The sequence below is a fragment of the Synchiropus splendidus genome, chromosome 9 (assembly GCF_027744825.2).
Source record: "Synchiropus splendidus isolate RoL2022-P1 chromosome 9, RoL_Sspl_1.0, whole genome shotgun sequence".
Taxonomy (NCBI): domain Eukaryota; kingdom Metazoa; phylum Chordata; class Actinopteri; order Syngnathiformes; family Callionymidae; genus Synchiropus; species Synchiropus splendidus.
Window position 1 is genome coordinate 24,693,559 of NC_071342.1, and position 26,252 is coordinate 24,719,810.

The following is a 26,252-nucleotide window of genomic DNA, read 5'->3' on the forward strand; positions in this document are numbered from 1 at the left end:
TCAGAGGTGGATGACTGTGGGTGTGACATGAGCAGAGCCACACTGAACAACCTGTGACAGAGAGGAAGACTCAAGGTCAAGGCCAGTCAAGGTCAAAGCAGCAGCAAGAACTACAGCAGTACTCTCTGCCGTGACCCTGGACTTTGCCCTGTCACGCCTTCCTCATGAGGTGGAGGTCAAGGTCATTTATGGGGCCCATTTCTACTGCTGAGCCAAGTGCTTGACAGTGGCCTTGCAATTGCAATTACTGACAATTACACAGGATGAATGCCCCTCCAAAATCCAGAAGAAAAGATTTCGCGGTACTTCTACCTTGAAATAAGTGAGGAAATCTGCCAATAGATGAAGACAATTAAGACACGTCGTCCTCCATCCTGCTGAACTTCACTTTCATTGTATCTGAAATCAAGTGGGACGAGACCTTTGACTGAGAAGAAGCTGAATCAACTTGGGAAGACATTTGAGTTTTTGCAGTGTATAATAATAATGATAAACGGGTGGAAACAGGCGATGAGACCCGACCCATTGGTGCTGGGAGCATGAAGCGGGCCAGAAACGGTCACATGAGGCTGAGCCTCCAGGAGCTGAAGTCTGGTCCGGCTCCAGCACAGAAGCAGGTCTGGTCTGCTCACCTGCCGTGTTCGGGACCCGACGAGTCACACCGGCTGAGGTGTTCGGATCCCAGTCGCCTCTTCACTGGGTCAGGTCACACGCCCTCTGATGACAAGTCATGGAGAGTCGGAGCAGGTCCGTTCACTGCAGAACCCAATCCCAAGCCAAGTCGTGTGATGACCAGAAGCGGTGGCCTTCCTGAGATGTGAGCGTTTATCAACAGTCAGCCGCGAGAACAAACGTCCCTCTCTCTCCTCCGACGGTGTCATCACTGAAGAAAAAGACTTCTTTGTCTCCCAGAGGAATCACAGGACTCACATGTTCTGGGGGAGAGAAAGTTTTGGGACTTCAGAGGAGGACTGGCTTCAGAAGGCGTGCAGAGGTCGGAGCAGAGCAGAGCAGAGCAGAGGAGCAGCTGAGAATGGAGGACGAGCGAGCCGAGCGAGGGGACCAGTCCGAAGGTACGGCACCGGCCTCACGAGACCAGGCGGGTTCGGACGCCCCCAAAAAAGCTGTTGACCAGGAGACTCAATCTGAGGCTGACGTGATGACCTCGCTTTGAATAGAAAAGAAAATGAACTTTCTTGGTCTGTTTGTAGATAAATCTCTAAACTGTTGACGTGAATGAAGTGAAACCAGGATATGAAAATGCCATTAAGTGAAAACAAAAACAGTTCATTGCATGAGCTGAATATGAAGAGAAGCAGGAACAACCTTATGATGTCATGATGATTTGAAAAAGCAGTAAAATGAATGCATAGAATGAAGTGAAACTGCAAAGATGAAGGATGAACATGTAGAAAAAAAAGCCCAAATATTGGAACAAATGAGGACAGTCAGCTGCGACTAGACGAAGGATTGACGTCCTGGCTTCAGTAGTAAATATCATACAGTTCGCTATCAAGTTGATCTGGGACAAATAGCTGCGGAACTGACTCTCTTTTTTGTTTGGCTTGGTCGAGTCTTCAGCTCAGGAAAAACGTCTTTTAAAACGTCAGTTTTCAAGCACCTGTAATGGAAGCTATGGAAACAAGAGTTTTGGATAGGAAACTGAGATGGAGTTGGAACTGACTGACTCCAAACAAAGAGTCACCAGGAAACCAGGAGCCAAATAGATGGGCTGAACTAATGTATTTAGACGGATCAGATGTTTGATCAGAGCTCAGACCGTATTCACACACTGTTTTCTCCACTATCATTGCTCGGAACGCAGTGACCTCTGGTGAGCAGGGAGCAGCGGCAGTGAGGTGAACGGAGAACAGGGTGACTGCGGACAGTGGAGCTCCACCGGAGAGTGATGGTGATGGCTCCTGTTGTCAGTGTTTCGTTCACATCGTTCAATTGGATCACGACACTCACCTGTCAGCCTGTCAGGCGACGCGCTCAGTGACCCGGGGGGAAGACTCCTCTTCCAAAGCTCCAGGTGGCGGCTTCTGTGTTGACCAGGAAGTGAACATGTTTTCTGTCTCCAGGCCCAGAGGAGCCGGAGGAGCAGACGCCGATGGACTTGACTGAGGTGAGTACCTTCCCTGCCGACACCACTGGTCACACACGCAGGTCAAACACGAGGCGATGATCTGAACCACAATGTCTCAAGTCCAAAGCTGTGGTCAGCATCTGCTCATTTGGATTGGACAGTGAGGATCCAAACACATGCAGAGTGTTGCTTGTAAGAGCGATTTGACTGACCAGGACTGAGTCAAAAGAGAAAAATCGATGACATTTTCCTGTCCGTGGCTGGATATATGGGTTCATGAACTGCCTGAACAGATGCTTGGATGCTCTGTATGTCCTGTGCAGCGCAGCCAGGGTGGCAACATCAGTGGTGGCCACCTGCGCCCAGCTGTCCTTGGCTGTTGGCTCAGGATGAGATGTTCAGGAAAAATGTGAAACACGGGGGGATGTTAGCGGTTCTTGTCTGTGCTCCTCATGGACGCCGACACACCTCCATCACAGGCTTCTAACAGACCTCCAGCAGTGGCTTGCATCACCGTCTCGTGCTTCATGAGCGGCTGACAAGAGGCAACTGGTGACATGGCGGTGCGACAGAGAATAAAGACGGGATGTTCTGCGGCCGCACGGCGGCGAGCCTGGCGACCTGCGGCTGTGGAGAGTGGACAGAGGGTCAGTGACATAACAGCGGCACAGAATCACATGACCTCCATCAGTGGCTTTCAGCAAGACCTGAGGCCAGAGGGGTCAGTGGGGTCAGACCAATCACAGCCTGACAGGACCCGACGCAGGCAGCTGCCGCCCAGCAGACACCAGTCAAACCCCAGGCTCGAGGGCCAACCCCGGCCCAGTGAGGCCCACATGAGCCTCAGTATCAAACCATTTTAAAGCGCAGCAGCACTAGATCACCAACCTCAGCATCAGGAACCCGAGTGGAGATTAGAACCGTCAAGAATTCACCGGAAAATTCCAGGGAATTGAATCGAGGTTAAAGGGAATTCAGAGACCGGATGTGTCATGAGTCAGTGGTGACGCGATGTGTTTGGGTGCAAACCTCAGAGAAGCCAGTGCTAAAATCCACCAGTCCACAGGAGCAATGGTCTCTGGTTCCTGCTCAAAGTTGCAGCTGGACGGTCCAGATGACACGTCTCTGGATCCATCCAGGATTGCAGACAGACTTCTCCCAGCGAGCCACACTAAGCAAGCGCCTGCAGGGCTGCAGCAGAACCGTCTCATGCAGAGCGACACTCGGGTCTGTCCCTCGTCTGATGGCGCCGGCATCACACATGCAACACACGCAGTCAACATGAAGACAGAGGGAGAGCAGAAGGTTCAGTGCAATGCAGCTGTAACAGATGAACTCCGGCGATGGCGGCTCACATGACTGGGCCCGGCAGTCATGAGACTCACACACGGACACAGCCACAACAACCAGAGCTGCAAAGCTACAAACACAATTTGCACGGAAATGTTCTGTGCAACTGTTCCCTTCAAAGAAAGTCAAACAGAAGCTGCCGCGAGGGGAAGCAGGGGATTCAGGCCACCTGACGGACAGGTCGGTGAGAGAGCTCACGCTCAGTCCATCAGGTCGCTGCTGTGAGTGAGGAGCCAGCGTCTCTCTGGAGTCACAGTCGAGCCGGAGCCTCGCTCAGGAGCAGTAGTCACTGAGAGCCAGCGTCTCTCTGGAGTCACAGTCGAGCCGGAGCCTCGCTCAGGAGCAGTAGTCACTGAGAGCCAGCGTCTCTCTGGAGTCACAGTCGAGCCGGAGCCTCGCTCAGGAGCAGTAGTCACTGAGAGCCAGCGTCTCTCTGGAGTCACAGTCGAGCTGGAGCCTTGCTCAGGAGCAGTAGTCACTGAGAGCCAGCGTCTCTCTGGAGTCACAGTCGAGCTGGAGCCTCGATCAGGAGCAGTAGTCACTGAGAGCCAGCGTCTCTCTGGAGTCACAGTCGAGCTGGAGACTCGATCAGGAGCAGTAGTCACTGAGAGCCAGCGTCTCTCTGGAGTCACAGTCGAGCTGGAGCCTTGCTCAGGAGCAGTAGTCACTGAGAGCCAGCGTCTCTCTGGAGTCACAGTCGAGCTGGAGCCTCGATCAGGAGCAGTAGTCACTGAGAGCCAGCGTCTCTCTGGAGTCACAGTCGAGCTGGAGCCTCGATCAGGAGCAGTAGTCACTGAGAGCCAGCGTCTCTCTGGAGTCACAGTCGAGCCGGAGCCTCGCTCAGGAGCAGTAGTCACTGAGAGCCAGCGTCTCTCTGGAGTCACAGTCGAGCCGGAGCCTCGCTCAGGAGCAGTAGTCACTGAGAGCCAGCGTCTCTCTGGAGTCACAGTCGAGCTGGAGCCTTGCTCAGGAGCAGTAGTCACTGAGAGCCAGCGTCTCTCTGGAGTCACAGTCGAGCTGGAGCCTCGATCAGGAGCAGTAGTCACTGAGAGCCAGCGTCTCTCTGGAGTCACAGTCGAGCTGGAGACTCGATCAGGAGCAGTAGTCACTGAGAGCCAGCGTCTCTCTGGAGTCACAGTCGAGCTGGAGCCTTGCTCAGGAGCAGTAGTCACTGAGAGCCAGCGTCTCTCTGGAGTCACAGTCGAGCTGGAGCCTCGATCAGGAGCAGTAGTCACTGAGAGCCAGCGTCTCTCTGGAGTCACAGTCGAGCTGGAGACTCGATCAGGAGCAGTAGTCACTGAGAGCCAGCGTCTCTCTGGAGTCACAGTCGAGCTGGAGCCTTGCTCAGGAGCAGTAGTCACTGAGAGCCAGCGTCTCTCTGGAGTCACAGTCGAGCTGGAGCCTCGATCAGGAGCAGTAGTCACTGAGAGCCAGCGTCTCTCTGGAGTCACAGTCGAGCTGGAGCCTCGATCAGGAGCAGTAGTCACTGAGAGCCAGCGTCTCTCTGGAGTCACAGTCGAGCCGGAGCCTCGCTCAGGAGCAGTAGTCACTGAGAGCCAGCGTCTCTCTGGAGTCACAGTCGAGCCGGAGCCTCGCTCAGGAGCAGTAGTCACTGAGAGCCAGCGTCTCTCTGGAGTCACAGTCGAGCTGGAGCCTTGCTCAGGAGCAGTAGTCACTGAGAGCCAGCGTCTCTCTGGAGTCACAGTCGAGCTGGAGCCTCGATCAGGAGCAGTAGTCACTGAGAGCCAGCGTCTCTCTGGAGTCACAGTCGAGCTGGAGACTCGATCAGGAGCAGTAGTCACTGAGAGCCAGCGTCTCTCTGGAGTCACAGTCGAGCTGGAGCCTTGCTCAGGAGCAGTAGTCACTGAGAGCCAGCGTCTCTCTGGAGTCACAGTCGAGCTGGAGCCTCGATCAGGAGCAGTAGTCACTGAGAGCCAGCGTCTCTCTGGAGTCACAGTCGAGCTGGAGACTCGATCAGGAGCAGTAGTCACTGAGAGCCAGCGTCTCTCTGGAGTCACAGTCGAGCTGGAGCCTCGATCAGGAGCAGTAGTCACTGAGAGCCAGCGTCTCTCTGGAGTCACAGTCGAGCTGGAGACTCGATCAGGAGCAGTAGTCACTGAGAGCCAGCGTCTCTCTGGAGTCACAGTCGAGCCGGAGCCTCGCTCAGGAGCAGTAGTCACTGAGAGCCAGCGTCTCTCTGGAGTCACAGTCGAGCTGGAGCCTTGCTCAGGAGCAGTAGTCACTGAGAGCCAGCGTCTCTCTGGAGTCACAGTCGAGCTGGAGCCTCGATCAGGAGCAGTAGTCACTGAGAGCCAGCGTCTCTCTGGAGTCACAGTCGAGCTGGAGACTCGATCAGGAGCAGTAGTCACTGAGAGCCAGCGTCTCTCTGGAGTCACAGTCGAGCTGGAGCCTTGCTCAGGAGCAGTAGTCACTGAGAGCCAGCGTCTCTCTGGAGTCACAGTCGAGCTGGAGCCTCGATCAGGAGCAGTAGTCACTGAGAGCCAGCGTCTCTCTGGAGTCACAGTCGAGCTGGAGCCTCGATCAGGAGCAGTAGTCACTGAGAGCCAGCGTCTCTCTGGAGTCACAGTCGAGCTGGAGCCTTGCTCAGGAGCAGTAGTCACTGAGAGCCAGCGTCTCTCTGGAGTCACAGTCGAGCTGGAGCCTTGCTCAGGAGCAGTAGTCACTGAGAGCCAGCGTCTCTCTGGAGTCACAGTCGAGCTGGAGACTCGATCAGGAGCAGTAGTCACTGAGAGCCAGCGTCTCTCTGGAGTCACAGTCGAGCTGGAGCCTTGCTCAGGAGCAGTAGTCACTGAGAGCCAGCGTCTCTCTGGAGTCACAGTCGAGCTGGAGCCTCGATCAGGAGCAGTAGTCACTGAGAGCCAGCGTCTCTCTGGAGTCACAGTCGAGCTGGAGCCTCGATCAGGAGCAGTAGTCACTGAGAGCCAGCGTCTCTCTGGAGTCACAGTCGAGCTGGAGACTCGATCAGGAGCAGTAGTCACTGAGAGCCAGCGTCTCTCTGGAGTCACAGTCGAGCTGGAGCCTTGCTCAGGAGCAGTAGTCACTGAGAGCCAGCGTCTCTCTGGAGTCACAGTCGAGCTGGAGCCTCGATCAGGAGCAGTAGTCACTGAGAGCCAGCGTCTCTCTGGAGTCACAGTCGAGCTGGAGCCTCGATCAGGAGCAGTAGTCACTGAGAGCCAGCGTCTCTCTGGAGTCACAGTCGAGCCGGAGCCTCGCTCAGGAGCAGTAGTCACTGAGAGCCAGCGTCTCTCTGGAGTCACAGTCGAGCCGGAGCCTCGCTCAGGAGCAGTAGTCACTGAGAGCCAGCGTCTCTCTGGAGTCACAGTCGAGCTGGAGCCTTGCTCAGGAGCAGTAGTCACTGAGAGCCAGCGTCTCTCTGGAGTCACAGTCGAGCTGGAGCCTCGATCAGGAGCAGTAGTCACTGAGAGCCAGCGTCTCTCTGGAGTCACAGTCGAGCTGGAGACTCGATCAGGAGCAGTAGTCACTGAGAGCCAGCGTCTCTCTGGAGTCACAGTCGAGCTGGAGCCTTGCTCAGGAGCAGTAGTCACTGAGAGCCAGCGTCTCTCTGGAGTCACAGTCGAGCTGGAGCCTCGATCAGGAGCAGTAGTCACTGAGAGCCAGCGTCTCTCTGGAGTCACAGTCGAGCTGGAGACTCGATCAGGAGCAGTAGTCACTGAGAGCCAGCGTCTCTCTGGAGTCACAGTCGAGCTGGAGCCTTGCTCAGGAGCAGTAGTCACTGAGAGCCAGCGTCTCTCTGGAGTCACAGTCGAGCTGGAGCCTCGATCAGGAGCAGTAGTCACTGAGAGCCAGCGTCTCTCTGGAGTCACAGTCGAGCTGGAGCCTCGATCAGGAGCAGTAGTCACTGAGAGCCAGCGTCTCTCTGGAGTCACAGTCGAGCCGGAGCCTCGCTCAGGAGCAGTAGTCACTGAGAGCCAGCGTCTCTCTGGAGTCACAGTCGAGCCGGAGCCTCGCTCAGGAGCAGTAGTCACTGAGAGCCAGCGTCTCTCTGGAGTCACAGTCGAGCTGGAGCCTTGCTCAGGAGCAGTAGTCACTGAGAGCCAGCGTCTCTCTGGAGTCACAGTCGAGCTGGAGCCTCGATCAGGAGCAGTAGTCACTGAGAGCCAGCGTCTCTCTGGAGTCACAGTCGAGCTGGAGACTCGATCAGGAGCAGTAGTCACTGAGAGCCAGCGTCTCTCTGGAGTCACAGTCGAGCTGGAGCCTTGCTCAGGAGCAGTAGTCACTGAGAGCCAGCGTCTCTCTGGAGTCACAGTCGAGCTGGAGCCTCGATCAGGAGCAGTAGTCACTGAGAGCCAGCGTCTCTCTGGAGTCACAGTCGAGCTGGAGACTCGATCAGGAGCAGTAGTCACTGAGAGCCAGCGTCTCTCTGGAGTCACAGTCGAGCTGGAGCCTCGATCAGGAGCAGTAGTCACTGAGAGCCAGCGTCTCTCTGGAGTCACAGTCGAGCTGGAGACTCGATCAGGAGCAGTAGTCACTGAGAGCCAGCGTCTCTCTGGAGTCACAGTCGAGCCGGAGCCTCGCTCAGGAGCAGTAGTCACTGAGAGCCAGCGTCTCTCTGGAGTCACAGTCGAGCTGGAGCCTTGCTCAGGAGCAGTAGTCACTGAGAGCCAGCGTCTCTCTGGAGTCACAGTCGAGCTGGAGCCTCGATCAGGAGCAGTAGTCACTGAGAGCCAGCGTCTCTCTGGAGTCACAGTCGAGCTGGAGACTCGATCAGGAGCAGTAGTCACTGAGAGCCAGCGTCTCTCTGGAGTCACAGTCGAGCTGGAGCCTTGCTCAGGAGCAGTAGTCACTGAGAGCCAGCGTCTCTCTGGAGTCACAGTCGAGCTGGAGCCTCGATCAGGAGCAGTAGTCACTGAGAGCCAGCGTCTCTCTGGAGTCACAGTCGAGCTGGAGCCTCGATCAGGAGCAGTAGTCACTGAGAGCCAGCGTCTCTCTGGAGTCACAGTCGAGCTGGAGCCTTGCTCAGGAGCAGTAGTCACTGAGAGCCAGCGTCTCTCTGGAGTCACAGTCGAGCTGGAGCCTTGCTCAGGAGCAGTAGTCACTGAGAGCCAGCGTCTCTCTGGAGTCACAGTCGAGCTGGAGACTCGATCAGGAGCAGTAGTCACTGAGAGCCAGCGTCTCTCTGGAGTCACAGTCGAGCTGGAGCCTTGCTCAGGAGCAGTAGTCACTGAGAGCCAGCGTCTCTCTGGAGTCACAGTCGAGCTGGAGCCTCGATCAGGAGCAGTAGTCACTGAGAGCCAGCGTCTCTCTGGAGTCACAGTCGAGCTGGAGCCTCGATCAGGAGCAGTAGTCACTGAGAGCCAGCGTCTCTCTGGAGTCACAGTCGAGCTGGAGACTCGATCAGGAGCAGTAGTCACTGAGAGCCAGCGTCTCTCTGGAGTCACAGTCGAGCTGGAGCCTTGCTCAGGAGCAGTAGTCACTGAGAGCCAGCGTCTCTCTGGAGTCACAGTCGAGCTGGAGCCTCGATCAGGAGCAGTAGTCACTGAGAGCCAGCGTCTCTCTGGAGTCACAGTCGAGCTGGAGACTCGATCAGGAGCAGTAGTCACTGAGAGCCAGCGTCTCTCTGGAGTCACAGTCGAGCTGGAGACTCGATCAGGAGCAGTAGTCACTGAGAGCCAGCGTCTCTCTGGAGTCACAGTCGAGCTGGAGCCTTGCTCAGGAGCAGTAGTCACTGAGAGCCAGCGTCTCTCTGGAGTCACAGTCGAGCTGGAGCCTCGATCAGGAGCAGTAGTCACTGAGAGCCAGCGTCTCTCTGGAGTCACAGTCGAGCTGGAGCCTCGATCAGGAGCAGTAGTCACTGAGAGCCAGCGTCTCTCTGGAGTCACAGTCGAGCTGGAGCCTTGCTCAGGAGCAGTAGTCACTGAGAGCCAGCGTCTCTCTGGAGTCAGGGTCGGCTCTGCCTCCGACAAGCCTCCTGGTGAGGCACCCAGCAAACTCGGGCAGCAGCGGGTGGCATCAGGCAGCCAGAGGGAAACAGGAAACACGGTCCATTCAGTGCGAGGCCTGATGCCTTTCACATGACTGAGACTCGGGCAGCTCCACAAACGAGGTGAGAGAGGACTGTAATGTTCCACGAGCTGATTCGGTTAGCTCCACTGGAGGAGCCCAATAAACAAGACAATGAAGAGGAACGTGGGGACGAGCTGCTCGTAAAGCTAAAGTCTGACCTGCAGTAGAGCACATGCAGTCCCGTCCTACACAACACTGACATCAGCCTCGGAGCAAGAGCAGCCCAGTGGTTTCCCCTCAGAAATGTTGCTGCCTCTGTTGCTTCCTACACCACAAACTCTCATGTGGCTCCAGATCTTTGGGGGGGGGGGGTTCCATCGCCCGTTCCAAAGGGATGTCATTGTCCCACTCGTATTTTCCACAGAGAAAACAAAGTGGTCTTTCCATCAGCCATTATCCTGGTTAATAGGCATTTGGGGGGGTCACTGCAGTCTGTGAAGGGGGAACCCCCACCAGCATCTACAGCCGCAGTTGGGACGGTGTTCTTTCAGCCAGGTCTTGACTGGATCCCAAGCTGCCATCTTGCACACCCTTCAAAATGAGGAGTCGCCCAAATGGTTTGATAAATCTGGTCTCCAAGGGTCGTGACACCGGAGTTCCCAGAGGTGGTCGAACAGTGAGGAGCGTTTTCTTCACTTGAGTTGGGTTGAGTTGTCCATGCAGAGTTACGCTCACAGGGAGGAGAGGGTTGAAACAGCAGGAACATGACGCCCCTTGACGTCCGGCAGTGCGAGGCTTTTCAACATGCCTGAATAGTTGATGAATAGAGATGAAGGAGAAAGGTTAGCGTGTTGATGCAAAGCAGCTTACGTGAGAATCAGACCATTCATGTCCTTGTCAGATCCTCATGAAGTTGCTGTGCTGTAGCTGCAGGGCCTGGTGACGGAGCTGCGGCGGGGGCTCCACTCCGCCCTGCTGGAGCTGTGCCAGCTGCGCCAGAGGGACCAGAGTCTGGAGGAGAAGCTGCAAGCGCATCAAACCGACGTGGACGACAAGATCATGGGAGTGAAGAACTCGCTCAACACCTTCAAGGTGCGGACGGCGGCCGGACCCGAGGCCTGCTCTCGAGGTGGAAAGGCTGCAGTAATTGAAAGCATCTGACCGACGGGCTGCTGGAGCTAACTGGATTTACCAGATTAGAAGGCAGCTGCTTATAAACAGCAGACAAACATCTACCACCATTGTCGGACCCTTGTGCTTTGTAGCTGGGTCCAGGCTGGTGGCGCGAGGCCGCTGACTCCTCATGGAAAGTTAGGTACAAATAGCAGTGTCAAACTGAGGGCCCGCGGGCCACATCCGGTCCAGCAAGTCATTTTATTGGCCCTGCAGGAGGCCAAACACAATTATACGCTACAGTTATTTTCGACATAATTAGATGCCTTTTTAAGCTTTTCATCATTTTATTTTTTCTGTGCAGTGCTGTTTTTGGCAGACAGTTTTGGTCACATTAAGTCTTGTCTGCTTGCTATGGTTTTACTCTAGTTCTCGTTGATGAAAACTCAACACTTCAGTCACAGTGAGTCAACAAATAAATAGAACAAAGTCCAAATTATTTTTGGTAAAAACATACACGCAGTTTTTGACCACCAACTCCCTTGGAATATGCTGCTACGGTCCGACAAGTAACTCAAGGTGGTGGGCGTGTCCAAACACAGCACTTCATCCGATACTCAGATGGACTCCACGCACGTATTTTGAATGTGTGACACACCATTTCCAGACCTGTTCGTCTCGTCTCATCCCGTCACTGAAAGTGTTTTGGTCAGTGATGCTTTAATGTCATCACAAACGCCAAGAGGGCAGTAGGTGGCACTTGCTCCCACAGCACGGCAAACAAGGAAGAAAGTAGGTGGTGCTCTTCAAAAGATCCACCTCCAATGATTTACATCACTCGGTCCGTTTTTTTGGAAAGCAACGGGCGGCTACATGTGTCACATGACCTCCACAATCACACTAGGCAGAGTGACCGATAAATTGACTGAGTTGATGAAGAAAAACAAATCCAAAGTTTCCTCCGTCCCTCACAGGAAATGTGTGAAGCAACGTGATCTGTAATGAGTGTGATGTGGCGGAGGTCAAACTGGTGACTGCCCAAACGTCTCTTCTGCAGGAGGAGCTGAGCGTGGCATGTTTCCACATCAAGGAGGTGTCCCACCACCAGAGGGAGCTCATCAAGAAGGTGGAAGTCCTGCACGCTGACAGGGACTTTCCCACTCAGCACAGGTGAAAACATCACGAGCACCTGCTGCATGTCTCCTGACAGGAACCCAAACCTCTTGAGTGGTTGTTTTCTGAGTTGCAGCAGGAAGAGCTCGAGGGTGGAGGCCCTGGCGGCTCTGGGGGAGGAGCACGTCAGCGTGCCCAGCCAGTCGGAGCTGAGCGTCATCCAGCACTACTTCTCCAGCCTGGCCCACAGCAGCTCACCGCAGAGGAGCAACACGTCCACTCAGAGTGAGTGTGTGTGTACCGCTCAGACAAGCCGCCGGCCCACTAACACCTGTGCTCGCAGCCTCCACCTCTGAAGTGGAGGGACAGCAGAGACCCTCGCGCCACTGCAGCAGGGACGAGGCAGACTCCCCCAACCAGCTGAATGAAAACAGTGAGATTGGAAGCTTCCTGTCGTGGCTTCGTGACACGCCTCCTCACTCTGATCACCTCGGCGCAGACAAGCGTCAGAGAGCGGCTCTGGAGCTGCTGGAGTCGGAGCGAGTCTACGTGTCACACCTCTCCCTGCTGCTGAAGGCCAACATCTCTTTCAACGGCTCAGAGGCGCTGGCATCCAAGGACAAACGGTGAGGAAACGGTCCAAATGTCCTGACCCTCAGCTCTGACCTGCAGCAGACGTGGTCCGGCTCAGGGAGGGAGGCCAGGAAACACAGGAGCACATCTGGACCGGGATCCATCCAACCCATCCTCCCTCCAGAGGCGTCAAATACAGACTTTCTTCAAGTGACCTTTGCGTTCTCTGTTGACGCAGAAGTCAGTCATCAGCGCTGCACGTCACCTCCTCCCATCGTCTCCCAGCTTCCATGGGACTGCAGTGAAATATACAGCACGTCAGCTTCAGCATGTGACGCTGGAGTCACGTGAGGATAGTGTGAGAATGAGTGGCAGAAGCTCAGGGCCGTTTCAGTGAGACATCAGCTCAGTGCCTCAAACCTTTTTGAGGCTCCAAATTCACTTTCATGGACAGATCCAAGGTCAAAGCAACCAGAGAGGAACAAAAGCAGTTCAACTCTGTGCTGTGCTTCTGAACGGAACGGATTCATTAAAGACATGAACAGATATCAGTTTATCCTTATCTAGCTCCAGATTGGATTTGGCCCATTCTTTTCACGCTTGTATCTCTGTCGTGGCGAGGACCTCTCCTGGCCATCACCCTTCCCCCTAAACCTAACCATCCAAAACACCTGGCTCACCTGAACCAGGGCCAAACTGAAAGCCAGTAATAATCCTCAGAATGAGGTTTAGCCGTGACTGGCAAAAGGTCCCCACACGGACAGCTGTAGCAGATGCATGCAGGCACACACTCACGAGTGTGCAGTGAAGGTGGAGCAGGAAGTGAGTAAATCCAATCCAAGTGGAGAACAAACACCACAGAAACGCTCCTAAATGTCATCCTGCCTCATCGCGGCATCAAAAGCCTCATTGTGAGTGTCTGACCTCCCGTCGGGGTCAAATGCGACATGCTAATCACTGCATTTCACTGAAAAGCTTCGACGTGTACGACGACAGTCAACAACACTCACTCTGTGTCCGTCAGTGGAGGCTTTTTCAGTGGGTCACACGTTTCATCTGTGGATAATCGGCGTGGTTCTGTGCTCTCCTGCGCCCCCTACAGTCCCTTTCCCAGCTCCCTGAGGTTCCTGATCCAGCAGCACCTGGAGCTGCTTCACAACCTCCAGGAACGAGTGCTCAAGTGCCAGTGGCAAGGCCTGATGGGAGACATTTTCATGAGATTAACCAGCAAAGAGGTGAGTGGAGTGAAGAGGTGAGGCGGAGGGTGACACTCTGAGCAGCACGTGTCTCTGCTCCGTTACGGTCCCAGTGTTTCTTTATTTTCCCTCCATGCTCTTGGCTACGCTTCTGCTGTGCACAGCGTCAGTGGTGTTTTTAGGCGATGGGCGATGACAACAACCGCGCCCCTCCTCGCTCTCTCTCAGAGTCATGTGACTGACTCTCCCTCCCTCTCCCAGAGTGATTTCCTGGACTTCTACGTGTCGTACCTCAAGGAGCTGCCCGAGTGTCTCTCGGTCGTCACCATGCTGGTGTCCAACCCCAGAAGCCCTTCCTTGCTGCTGGAGGTAACAGGGGCTTCCCAGAGCTCTGATGTTGCCTCTCAGATACCAACCCCTGTGGTGTGCTCCTGCTAGAGCGACATCACGGGCGACGAGTGCAAGCCATCACTGCACATGCTGCTCCTGCAGCCGGTCCAGAGGATCCCAGAGTACCTGCTCCTGCTCCAGGTGAGGAGTCTGGATGAAGCTTACAGCCCCAGGTTCATCGAGTCTCATAGACATGAAGCAGAACTAGAGCGCACTCCACCCATGCCCATCCACACTGTGGATCCAGATCTAGACGGTGATGTGGATCGCTTCCTGAAAAACTGCCAAATCCATCCCTAACTTCTGGAGCTATTTTCAACACAGACAGACAGACATTGTTTCCTAGGTGGAGACAGTAAAGAACAAGACAGGGTGAAGTGCTAATGGGACCAAACATGGAGCAAACACAGTGCCTGTTCAGTTTAGCCTGAGAACGACTTGCTCCCTTCTAACAGATGAAACCAGTGTCTCAGAGGAGCGAGGCCCTACACTCTGCTCCAGCTAACCACCTCCCACTCGTCCACCAGGGCCTGCTGAGGCAGACGGACGCAGACCACCCCGACTACTACCTGCTGCTGGTCTGCATCCAACAGTTCCGCTCCTTCACAGCGCAGCACCATCACCTCCTCCAGAGCAACCAGGAGCTGCTGCTGCAGAACCAGAAGGACGTGAAGAGGTCCAGCACAGCGCCACAGTGGTGCCCGCTGGGATCCAACCTGAGCTGCTTCCGTCCCTCCTGCAGGTCCACCATGAAGCAGCTGCTCAAGACTGTGGAGAGTGGGATTCAGAGCAACCACACGGGCTCGCCGTACCCTCACAGCATGCTGTAAGCTTTTCACCCGCCACTCTTGCTAGAGTTGTCAATGAAACAGTCCACTCCATTGTCACTGGTATCGAAACGCTGCAGCCTGAAAACAGTCAGAGACAAGATGTCTGAGATGGAAGTAAATCCACTCATGTAGTGTGTAGATTATGACGCCACCTGGTGGCGGCCATATTGTATGTATGTACGTATCTCTTTTATGTGCCACTGGAGACACTCTTCCTCATCTCTCCAGCGATGATGATGATGATGATAATAGAATAATAACAACACAGAAGCAGTGCTGCCGACCACAGCAGTCACCGTCTGTCTCACTCTACGACTCACAGTTTCACACTGACCCTTGACCTGCAGAGACCACTCCAACCACATAAAGCAAAGCAAACAGCGCCTCCTGGAGCAGATGCAGTCTCACCGCTACCAGAACTGGGAAGAAGATTCCAACACCAGTAACTACGAGAGAGAGTGGCATTCCAACACCCCCTACTTCAGCCCCGACACCGACTCACGGAACCACCAGCTCACAGGTGTGTGTGTGTGTGTGTGTGTGTGTGTGTGTGTGTGTGTGTGTGAGTGACAGGACCACATGACTTTGATGGACCACACAAGGTTACAGTGAGCCTGAGTATGAGGATGACCACTTGAAATGAACTGGGTCCCAGTTTGGTTCAGAGTCCTGGTTCAGGTGAGCCATGTGTTTTGGAGGGTTAGGTTTCGGGGGAGAGGCTGGGGAAAGGGTGACGGCCAGGAGAGGTCCACACAAGGATAGAACGACAAGTGTGTGAGTGTGCGTTTACCTGGTTTAGCTACACTAGTGGAGAAGCTCAGTCCCTGGACCGGGATTCAAACTGGCAGCTGAACCACGACAGTGTGATATCATGAAGTAGCGTGAGAGCGAGGCAGACGTGCGAGTGCCTCCAGCTGAAGACCCACACAACCGCACTGCTCAGCGACAACCTTCACAGCAGTCAGCAGTAGGAACATGGCTTCCACTCCTGTGCGTGCTCATCATCCCGCGAGCATGTGACAGGCCACAGCAAGTGAAAAACCTCTGTGTTCCGAACATCTGACTTGCAGGTCTGGGCAGCATTCCCGAGGCGTCGGAGCGGCCCACACCCTGCCAGCACCACCAGAGCTCCAGAGCAGCAGGCTTCCGTCAGGCCCAGCCGGGCTCAGCCCAGCCGGGCTCAGCTCTGGCCGACGCGCTCGGGGAGTTCCTGCTTCCAGCGGAGCAGCCCAGGATGGAGAATCTCTACGAGGAGGAGCGGGTCTCTCTTCCTGACGCGTCTCTGTTCGACCGCTGCTCCTCAGCCTCCTCCGACTCCTCCATCGACATCGCCTTCGTCAAGTGTCCCAAAGCTCCGATGCACCACGCGCTGGTGACCCCCGTCCAGACCAGCCGCGACATCTTCAACCTTAACGGCAGCCACGGCTACAACAAGCTGCCCAACCGAGGGTGTGTGTCCCCGGACGAGGCCATCATGATGCGGCGTAATCAGCACCGCCCCCTGCAGGCCAGTCAGCGCAAGAGCAAGGTGAGTTCTGATGAGCAAGTCTGGAACTCTTCTGGTGGGACTCTTGTGTTTGGTCACCAGTCGCTCAACGGCCTGCAGATGGACGCCACCATGAGCGGCACGGAGGAGAAGCCCAGCGGCCATGCCAAGCTGGAGAGGCAGGGCAGCCGCGGCAGCAGGGGCTGCTCCACGCCGTCGCGGCTCCTGCACAGCCCGCAGGGCAGCAGGGTGGAGCCGGACAAGCAGCTGGAGCACCACAGGCTTCTCAGCATGGTGAGAACGTCCTTGTTTCCTCCAGCAATCGTTAGATACGAGACATGAGGAGAGGCTCTCAGTTCCGTGAACTGCAGCTGAGTCAGGGCAGAGCTGAACGTCTCTCTCCCGTCAGGAGCCTGGCCTGCAGTCGTGGGCCGAGGACAGCAAGTGGCGCGGCGGCGCCGAGGACAGCAATCCTTCTGCCTTCAGCGAGAGAAGCAGGAAGCAGGACAAAGGAGGCTTCAGGAGCTCATTCAAGAAGCTCTTTAAGAAGAAGTAAGACGAGGCACTAGTGTCGAGGAGACCACTCACCAATGTGTTTGACTCTCCTCCCAACAGGACGGGAGAGGAGAAGAAGGAGAAAGGAGGAGAGAAGGTGCAGGAGAATGGAGACCAGGAGGGAGGGAAGAACGGCAAGCACGTTCACCTGGAGATCAACCGCGGCACCGCTGTGTGAATGTCACCAGCCGCTCTCCATCAGCGACGACGACGCATCTGGCCCCTTTCTGCTTCCCGATGTACCACACATGGAGCTCATGTAACCACTTCCACAGCACACCTTGCACAGAGAGCACCTTGTCTTCACAACATCTTATGAGCGCATGATCAGGCACATCATGTGAAGAGCACTCCAGCCTCCAACAGCAGTCTCATACTGCACTGCAACAGTTTGGTCCTACTCACCGTTTGAATGGACTGTTTTGAGAATCGGACACAGCTTTGTGTATTTTAGAGGTTGTTCCACATGCTGTTCTCTACCATGACACTAGGGGGCACTATATTCCCCCCGTCCATCCCAACACTAGCGAGCAACACTGTTCCAGGCCAGATGTCCAATGTGAATATTAATAAAGCGATTTTCCTCCTCGACTTTATAGCTCATTGACATATAAATCCAAATGTATAACTTCAATATCGACTATAGCTGTGATTAAACATATTTGACCTCATCTTGAACTGAGTGTTTGACCTAATCATTTAAACTTAACTTGGTCTTTCTGGACATAATGAAAAACACAAATACTTGTTTTGCCCTTACAACATATTAATGATAGTATCTGAACAGTTTAAACTTCAATTCAATAATAGGTTAGCAACATAAATAGAGGCTGAGTCTAGACTGAAACAATACTCAGAGCAAGTTCTGATCACTTATTTTGAACTGAAATTTATTTCATCCATTGAATGCAATGAAAATGTAATGCCTCTTTTCTCCATCCCCGATATTTGTGAGTCACAATGACGTATTAAACGTTTTTACTTTCATAAATAAAGACCATCTAATCATCACAACTCAATAATCATATACTTTAAAAGACACATTTCTACATCATTATGTAATAACTATATATTTTTTATTCAAGGCATCATTTCTTATATTTTGGTAATACATCCAAAACCTACATTTTGAGGCATAGTTTTCATTTAGTATTAACCATTGTGACGATCCCAAAAACACTTGAGGAGAGAATAAATGTACAGTGTGCAGATGTAGATCAGGAGGGGTGCCAGTCCTACCTGAGAGGCTTCTCACTCCCGGCCAAACAACCGCACAGACACAATCTTTGACCTCATTCTCCTCCACTGACACTCCAAAGCTCCACCATCCTGACGGGGCCCGGTTCCTATCACTGGAAGATGAGGAGCGACAAGAGCAGGAACGAGCCGACAGCTGGAGATCCTTCTTTTTAATGTGTTAACCTTTGCATCTGATAAATCTGTTACACTTCTGAAACAAAATATAGGCAATTATACAGTATGTAAAACAAACCCCATTTTCATTTACAATATTTACACTTCAGTACGTGTGCGCTGCATTCAGAGAAACAAGAGAACAAAGTGTATGGTGACAGAAGAGAGGACACGCCTTAAATACTGGTGCTGACACCATCTGCTCCACCCTCAGAAAACAACACACAAATACAAGAAATGGCTTTTCGGATGTTTGGGACGAGCATGGCCCAGGTGGCGCCGAGAGAGTCTGTTGGAAATGGCCGGCACCTGGCTATTCCCTATAGTAACCGACATTTAACCGGAGACTAACATGAGCACAGCTGTCAGAAAGATCTGGGGCTTTTAAAGGCAGTTGTCTGATGGGAAATAAAAACATGTTTGGAGCTGTTAGTTGAATTAAACTGAGGTTAATCTCCAGTCACACTCGTGACTGGCTGAAGGAAGGACTGACAACGGCCCTCTACAATCTGGATTTGGGTTTGAAAGTCCAGTTACTTCGGATACTGTGTTACATATATTAGATACATTTTGATCTGTCGCCAGTTTACAAATATAATCTGCATAAAATTAGGTCGACATGAAACTTTATATTGCCACCAATTTATTCATTTCTACTTCAGTTCTTATATATTTATAACTGAAGAAATGGCTTTCTTTACTGTGGAACAATGTTTGCTGATCATAACTGTGGCTTACAAATAATTTATTATAAAATACATGTATTTCCTTTTCCTTAAGTGTTTGGCAAGAATAAAAAGAAATGTAAAAAGTGTTCAGATTGTTAGTGAACTGAATTGTGCACCAAGGATGGAAAAAAAGACACCATAAATTTGTCCCAAAACTTAAAGACCAGTGACAAAAAAGTGAAACTGTCTCTTTGATAATATCAAATGAGGAAAAACAGCGAAGTCGCTGTACAGCGTTGGCAGTGGAGTGTGTCTTTTTCGGTTTCACTGAGAAACGCCAGAGCTGGGTTATGTAGCGAGTATTATTTTAGTGTTGTGACAGAACTTTAAAAGCAAGACCATCATGACCTCCTGCCTCACGCATGGCGGCTGAGTCAGCGTGGTCTGCAGTGGTTAGTGGCTGTTGAAGGGCGCCACAAATGAAGCGGCAACCTGGGCGCGAGTGGCCAAGCCTCCTCCACGAGTGACACACACAGAAGCTGCAGGCTTGACCAACAGCAACGTGAGAATCGGTGCTATCGGACAGACTCACTCAGAACTCAAGCTGTCTCATGTCAACAAGCTCCAGTTTGTCCACGGCTACTGACCACTGCAGACAGGGAGCACCACACTGCAGACTCAACATAAGATCAAGAGCTGGTCATAATGTTTTGGGCGATCAGAGTGTTAACTTATCTGGGACAGGCCTCTCTGGCTCCCATGCTCGTCTACATGAGAATAATCGGCTGCTCATTCCTTCTGGCTTGTATCATGTTGCAGCTTGTTGGGAGCTCTGCCTTTAAATATGAGCTGAATCTGAAGTCCTTTCCCAGTGGCTCAGCGCTGACCAACGGCTACATGAAGCCACCACTACGTGACAGAGCAGAGAGAAAACTGAATACACAACTGACTTTTCAATGACACCTCAGTGAGAGCACCACCTGCCACTCACACACTCTCTCACACACACACTCACTCACTCACTCACACGGCACTGTGACATCACAGCTGTTGAACAAACTCTGTTCTCTATGTGCAAAACCTCCAACACCAGTGGTTCAATAAAAAGGGCAAAATAAAAACGTTGATTAGGATGACGTGTAAATGAGTGCCACTTCACAGTATTGATGATGAAGGAATCAAAATAACTGAAGTTACTTGCTGCCAAAGAGTGAGCCCACAGCCTCCTGATGCTGAGGAGGAAGAAAGAGCTCCAACATTAGCACAGATGAATGGGTGAACCTGACAGACTGTCACACCTTTAGTTACTTAAGGAAATAAAAGCTGCACGGATAAGACTAAAGCTTTCCTCGTGATTCTCAATACTCTCACAATTATTGTCACAATTTTCAAAATTTACAAAAAAAAAAAAAAATCCAAAATTGATTGAATTTTTGCCTCTCAAAAATACTGGCATGTGAGCGTCTCAGTGGGACTTTTTCTTCTTGAACGAATGATACTTTAAAGAACTACGAGTTAAAAGAAATGCTTTGAAATATGTTTTAAAATACAAACTGGCTGCCCCTTTCAAGCGAAACAGTTCCTCCGTGTCTTGGCACAAAAAAGGACTGATAAAAATCGTAAAAAAAAAACAATTCCAGAACAACAGCTAAAATATTTTCATAAAAAAATCAACGTTTGACATGACTTTTAGCTTCTATGAATTATTTTCATTTTTGAGTTTCATCTCCTGCTCTGCAATTTGAAGCAGAATGATGGTAAGGGGAATGACTCTTTTGAAGTTTGAAACTCCACTGGACTGGGTCAATTTGTTGGACCCCAGATGGCAGGGTTCAGATGTGGGCTCACTTCTCGGCAATCCTTGGTTGATTGAATGGTGATTCGCATTTTGCATATAGAAAAGTGGCACAAAAATAAACAAGAAATGGTCAAAACAAAAGAAAGCTTCCGCGGCTTCGTTGACAGTTGCGATGGCATGAACAAGCAGGATGTTGCCAGAGAGACACATGCAGAACGAAGGTGACCGTTGCTGTGTTTGTTCGGTCCAATCCTCAAGTCCAGACGAAGCTTTGAAGCGGTTCATCCAAGTCACATGATCAGCGAACTCCGCTGCCACACATACACACTGTCGACGCACGATAGCTACACCACCGTTTAGTGTTCGTCTCTGTCCGAAAATACTACATTTATATTTACAACAATTAAATAGAGGTCACTTTGTGTGGTGACGGCGGTTAGATGATCGTGGTTCTGCGTGTTTTTTTTTAGCTTTTTATGTTTGTTTTTCAATCACGCAGAGAAGAAAATCCATCCGGGTGAATGCGAGTTACATCATGCCACAATAAATAAAGGTGTAGTTTTTAAAAAAGGGGACAAAAACAAAGAGGGGTTTCTTTGTGCAAGATGGCTCTTCTGTGAGGCGCTAACGCTAGTAGCAGTAGTAGTAAGTGAACAAGTTCTAGTGTTGGCGTCAGCGCCGGGAGCCGGCGGCGGATCCTCCCCAGCGCCGTGTTGAGCAAGCAGACCTCCACTAGGCTACCACACTGTGACACAGTAACACTGCAGGTGCTATGGTGGAGTCCAGGACGCCGCTGACACCCGAGGTGCGTGAGCGGCAGGTCTGTGTTCAGGTCCCTCCTCCACTCGTGCTGCGGCGCTCAGGCCGAAGAGTGTGAAGGAGAGTGAGAGAGAGTGTGTGTGTGTGTGTGTGTGTGTGTGTGTGTGTGTGTGTGTGTGTGTGTGTGTGTGTCGGCCTCAGTAGCTGTTCTCGTGACCCGCCAGGATGTAGAGGTTGCTGTTGGCTGTTGGGTTGTCAGTGGGACGGCTCTCCAGAACCACCACCCTGGAACACAGACACCCGCTGTCAACACTCGGCTTCGGGGAGGAGAAGGAGCTTTCACCTGGTTAGTTAGTTATCACAGATAGTCAGAAAACAGAGGGAGAAGAGAGACACGACCCAGAGGCAGGACCTGAAGGGACCAGACTAAACTGGATACGGGTAAACAAGGCTGGTGGAGGACACACTCTTGTGAGTGACCAAGACTGGACTGAGGAGCAACACACTTAAACTTTGGAAGCAGAATAACGACTTGTGACTCGGTGTTTTGAGACATGATAAGTTGTGTCTTGACCTGAAGCAGACACTGCTAAGGTTCGCTGGTCTGACGCCACAGGAGAAGCCACTGCAGCCACACAGCAGAAGGCTGACTTGGGAAGCACTGGTTGCACAGCCCTGATCTCAGCAGCAGGTGAACACACTGGTAGTGAGGCATGTTGTGGAAGTCATGCTGCCTCTCGCAGCTGTGGAGGTGTCATTGCAGTTCATGTTTCCAGTTGCTATAGTTGTGTTGCTGTTGAGATGATCATCACCATCTGTTTGGTCCTGCTACTGCAAAGTGTTCAGTGAAAGAGTTGATTTTTTTTTTGCACTGCTAAAAGTACAGTTTCTAATCTAAATGGTTACAATAAATGTGCCCATCAATATTGTCAATATCGTCATTCATTCACTTTGTGCACTCTCACTGCTGTTGCACCTTTAGGTCACCAAGTGGAGACTTTGTAATAGGATTGCACTTGAAGTGGGTTAGTGCTTATAGATGATAGAGAGTCTTTATCACTGGACTATCTAGTTTAGCAGGACACACAAACAACGACAACGGGGCCAATTCTAACCCAATGTTGCTTGTTTCCGACCCAGCCCGATGTCCGTGACTGCTCTTAGATGATTATGTTGGAGCTCCGCTATAATATACTGTTTTAAAAAAGTTACTTTCACTAGTAACTAGTTATTTTGAAAGTTCTGAGTAACTTGAAGTAACAAAGCTACATTTGAACGAGGTAACTAGTAACTGTAACCAAGTTACTAACTTAAAGTAACTAGCCCAACACTACATTTCAGACACGGGAGGCTTCCGTATTCAAGGGACGGGGGAAACAGGACCAGAGTCAACAAGAAAGAAAACATCATTTGATGCGTCAGGACCAGATAATAATGTAGGAATGGACAGTTGGGAAATCCTTCAGACATGAGAGTTGATTTAATTTGTTTGTTTGATTTAATAGTTTGTTAATAACTGACATTATTACAAATAACTCCAGAAGGAAGAAGACGATCAAGAACCTCGATTGCATGAAGAAAGTGCCGAAGCAAAACCACACAAGAAGTGTTATTTGGATTTGTCATTGAGCCTTAATCATTGAGTCCAAAGACACCAGTCCCACACGAGCAGCACCACTGAATCAAGACACTTGGGAACATATGTTCACAGGTTCCCCAGGTGTCTCTGCTCATCATAAAACAAGCTGCAAACCAAAACCACATTTGGAATGCTCTAATGAAGAGTCTCAGATTGAAGATGGCTCCCGACAGAAAGGGTTTGATCACAGGTGGGGCCAGAGTGAAAGTGTACCTGGGCAGTGAGACACTTGTGTCCCGAGGAGCTTTACAGACGTCATGTCTTCAGCGAGATGACATCGGAGACATGTGGTTAGTGTGTATGTGTGTGTGAGCGAGTGTGTGTGAAGGTGCGCAAGTCTCACCTGTCTGATCCCAGTAGTCTGAAGATGCGCGTGCTGTCAGAGATTTCCTGGGTAATCTGGCCGAGGAAACATAAAGACAAAATGAGTCCAACTGGAAATGACTTGCTCCTTTCCTAGCAGCAGCTTGTTCACTAAATCTGCAGCTCGATCCTCAGTAATGATTCAGAGCAGCTTTGACCATCTCATATGGCTGCATCTTGTTTGGACAGATGGCGCCCCCTCCATGACAAAGGCTCTCACCTCATTTGTTTTAAAGCTCCGGCCCTGCATCCCGTGCCTCCAGAAGGCCAGCACACTGTCCTGAAGACAAACTGCAACAAAAATCAAGCCTCAGTCAAACATGAATCATGAATCACGCTGTGTGAATTGCTGAACCAAAGGAGAACAGTTTCAAAGAAAATATGGGCTGTGGAAGAAAACAAAATTCAAAATACAGCTGCCCCTCAGATTAAAGTCATTAATGGTTCTGGAATTCATCACAGTTGTTCCTGCAGCCAGTTTAGAAGCACAACACCAGGTGTGTCTGGGGATCAAACACTGACACACCAAATTTGAACCAGGCAGAAGTGGGGCGACCAAACAGAAAGGCAGCCGAATATAAAGAGATTATGTAATTGGTTCCTCACCAGTGGCTTCAATCTGGAAGTTGAAGGTGAGCTCCGCCGACAACTTCCTGCTGGATTTCAACCTGCCCTGGAGGTTCACGATTTTTATACATCCTGATGCAGCAGAGAAAAGTCATCAGTGTCCGTGGAAGTCAGATGCACGCAGAGCTTCACCTCGACACGTATGTTACTCACGGTCCTGGCAGACCAGAATAGTGTCTCTCTCTAGTTGTGTAACATGGATGACACAGGACTGCGGCGCATCTGGGGAGGGAAGAACACAAATCTGAGTGGAAAGGCACAGAACAGCTTCAAACAAAAATTCAATCATGAACGACCAGTCAGTAAGCGCAAAAACAAAGTGTTTCTCATCTCAAGCACATTCACCACGGCTAAGTCAAACTCCAGACTGATGGAATGTGAGAACTCACCGGCTTCTGTGAACCAGGAGCAGGTAGAGTTGGGGTTGACGGTGCCGAACTTGACCACCTGGTTGAGCTCGGTTCCTTTGCCGACAGCTACACAGATCAAAGGGTAGGTCTGCTCCGGGACCACCAGCATCTCGAACACTTCCAGTGGACACGGCAGAGGAAAGTCGATATTCTGTAGAGATATCAGGACAGAAGGAGAATTACTGGCTTCCTCATAGATGTGATTCAGAATTAGGCACGTTAACCTAAAGACTGGTAACAACAGTATCATTACATGCAATTCACAATTGACAACACAGCAACACATGGTGGCGTGCGGTTCAAACAGAATGAAGGCAGCATGGCTGGTAGTTTTCCAAGTCCTTGACCCATCCTGACGAGTAAGTGCTGCTAAAAGGAGAGTCGGTGAAGTGAAATGCACCAAGTAAAAAAAGAAACACCAACTTTGATGAGCATGAACTTCTGCATTGGTTCCACCCACTCCAACAGCATCACACTGGACTGGAAGGCTCCACACAAATACTTGTGGCCCGTGTACGGGTTACGCACTGAAATAAAAACCACCAGGTCAGCAACTCCAGCAAAAGTCTAAAGTGGCTAAATCTGCATCCACACTCACCGACACAGCACTTCTGGCACCCTTTTGTGTCTGGAATTTTATTGGACACAGAAAACTTCCTAGAAACAATAAAAGGTTGTTGTCAGTTCCTGCTGTCCTTTGACGGGAAATGATGCTGGACAGAGCGACTCCCTACCTAGGAATGATCTTGTCAGGGAGCTTGTGCGTGGGAATGGCGACCGGTAGCTTCTGCAACTGTCTGGCTTGTTCAAACAGACCGCTCAGGCTGTGAGAGTACAGCTGAGAGGCTTTCCCTGAAAACAAAGAACTCATTTGATGATTTAAAGTGACACGAGTGTTCAGGACTCCTGGGTAAACACACGGCTGTCCCCTCCCTGCCCACTGACTCACAACCAAAATACTGTGTGGATTATGAATGTAAAACCAGCAGTAACGTGACTCCACGTCACATGAATGGAACTGTAGTGGATGCGTTCACAGGTGGCTGCAATCACTCAAAGCAAGAGAGCTGAGATATTCCATTTTTCAGAACTTCTTCTTCTTTCAGCAATTCTTCTGTGTTGCCTTGTGCTTACGTGATCAGAGCCATGTGTTGGATTTACAGTAGATTTTGATGCATCGATCACCTTATTTGCCTGTTCTGAGATGATAAGAGGTTCATTGCATCTGCATTGGTTTTAGTGGTTGGAAACGAAGCAGTAGCAATACAAACCAAAAACTGATGGTTGGACTGAACTGGACAAATGGTTTCCACATTGTACAAGTGAGGATAAACCAGGAACACACACAGACAGATATCAGGAGGATTTTTTTGCCACTCGTATTGTGCATTACCTTATTGCGTCAATACGAGTGGAGGCCAAATGGGATGTTGTGGATTGTGAATTCAGTTGTCAAACAGCGGCTCTGCATCACTAGTCTACTTGTTTATCCAGATCCTGATTTGGGCCGCACTCCTCTAGTTCTCACTCATTGTTTTGTGCGATGATCATGAGAACCAGGATCAGCAGGTACATGCTGCAGCAGTCAACGTTGTAGCTGAAGGAAACCCTCACCTGATATGGACAGAAGGCAGTTGTTCATGACGTAAAGCCACGTGCACCGCCGAGGGAAGAGCTGTGGGGAAGAGAAGGCGCCAGTTTCAACACGTCAAATGCTGAGGAGTTGAATGTGATGCTAATGAAATGTCTGTCAAGCTCACCTGCTCCATCGTTGTCTCATGCAGCTCATTCAGGTTTAGTGTATAGATTCCCTCCTCTGCTCCAAATATCAAATACTGATCTGAAGAACAAAAGTTACAATATGAGACGTCTTCCAGCAGCTCTGACCTTGGAGC

The 26,252-nt window shown here is 51.4% G+C and overlaps 2 protein-coding genes across 13 annotated transcripts in view; one reads left to right on the forward strand and one right to left on the reverse strand.

Annotated features, from left to right (window-relative positions):
- Nucleotides 1-953: 953 nt before the first annotated feature.
- On the forward strand, nt 954-17,553 carry arhgef33 (Rho guanine nucleotide exchange factor (GEF) 33). Of its 5 annotated transcripts, none has more exons than XM_053874209.1 (16): nt 954-1,073; nt 2,085-2,128; nt 10,352-10,516; nt 11,595-11,707; nt 11,787-11,935; nt 11,994-12,276; nt 13,326-13,458; nt 13,681-13,788; nt 13,858-13,950; nt 14,337-14,485; nt 14,552-14,635; nt 14,987-15,159; nt 15,710-16,167; nt 16,228-16,419; nt 16,535-16,677; nt 16,741-17,553. In XM_053874209.1, the coding sequence occupies exons 1-16, from the start codon at nt 1,034-1,036 to the stop codon at nt 16,856-16,858; spliced, it is 2,445 nt and encodes an 814-aa protein (XP_053730184.1). In that variant the 5' UTR covers nt 954-1,033; the 3' UTR covers nt 16,859-17,553. The 5 variants fall into 5 exon arrangements, with proteins under 5 accessions (XP_053730184.1, XP_053730185.1, XP_053730181.1 ...); XM_053874210.1 differs by having other exon boundaries at nt 11,994-12,083; nt 12,150-12,276; nt 14,337-14,635; XM_053874206.1 differs by having other exon boundaries at nt 14,337-14,635.
- Nucleotides 17,247-26,252, reverse strand: part of LOC128764475 (mitogen-activated protein kinase kinase kinase kinase 3-like) — a 34,552-nt gene continuing 25,546 nt past the window's right edge. For 3 of the 8 annotated variants that reach the window (XM_053874201.1, XM_053874199.1, XM_053874200.1), the window contains 12 exons: nt 26,118-26,197; nt 25,972-26,032; nt 25,092-25,209; nt 24,956-25,014; nt 24,781-24,884; nt 24,337-24,508; nt 24,101-24,169; nt 23,927-24,019; nt 23,541-23,611; nt 23,301-23,356; nt 23,171-23,218; nt 17,248-21,603 (listed from right to left, as the gene is read on the reverse strand). In XM_053874201.1, the coding sequence (XP_053730176.1) occupies nt 21,516-21,603; nt 23,171-23,218; nt 23,301-23,356; nt 23,541-23,611; nt 23,927-24,019; nt 24,101-24,169; nt 24,337-24,508; nt 24,781-24,884; nt 24,956-25,014; nt 25,092-25,209; nt 25,972-26,032; nt 26,118-26,197 (1,019 nt within the window). In that variant the 3' untranslated portion in view covers nt 17,248-21,515. Of the gene's footprint in view, nt 21,604-23,170; nt 23,219-23,300; nt 23,357-23,540; nt 23,612-23,926; nt 24,020-24,100; nt 24,170-24,336; nt 24,509-24,780; nt 24,885-24,955; nt 25,015-25,091; nt 25,210-25,971; nt 26,033-26,117; nt 26,198-26,252 lie in introns of all 8 variants that reach the window. The other 5 variants (XM_053874197.1, XM_053874202.1, XM_053874198.1 and 2 more) reach the window with 5 other exon arrangements.

What these genes read in the sequence shown, in the direction of transcription:
- arhgef33 (XM_053874206.1), top strand. Translation starts at nt 1,034, where the DNA reads ATGGAGGACGAGCGAGCCGAGCGAGGGGACCAGTCCGAAG. An exon ending in GCCCTTCCTTGCTGCTGGAG is followed by an intron (nt 13,789 to 13,857) that starts GTAACAGGGGCT and finishes TGCTCCTGCTAG; the next exon opens with AGCGACATCACGGGCGACGA. An exon ending in AGTACCTGCTCCTGCTCCAG is followed by an intron (nt 13,951 to 14,336) that starts GTGAGGAGTCTG and finishes CTCGTCCACCAG; the next exon opens with GGCCTGCTGAGGCAGACGGA.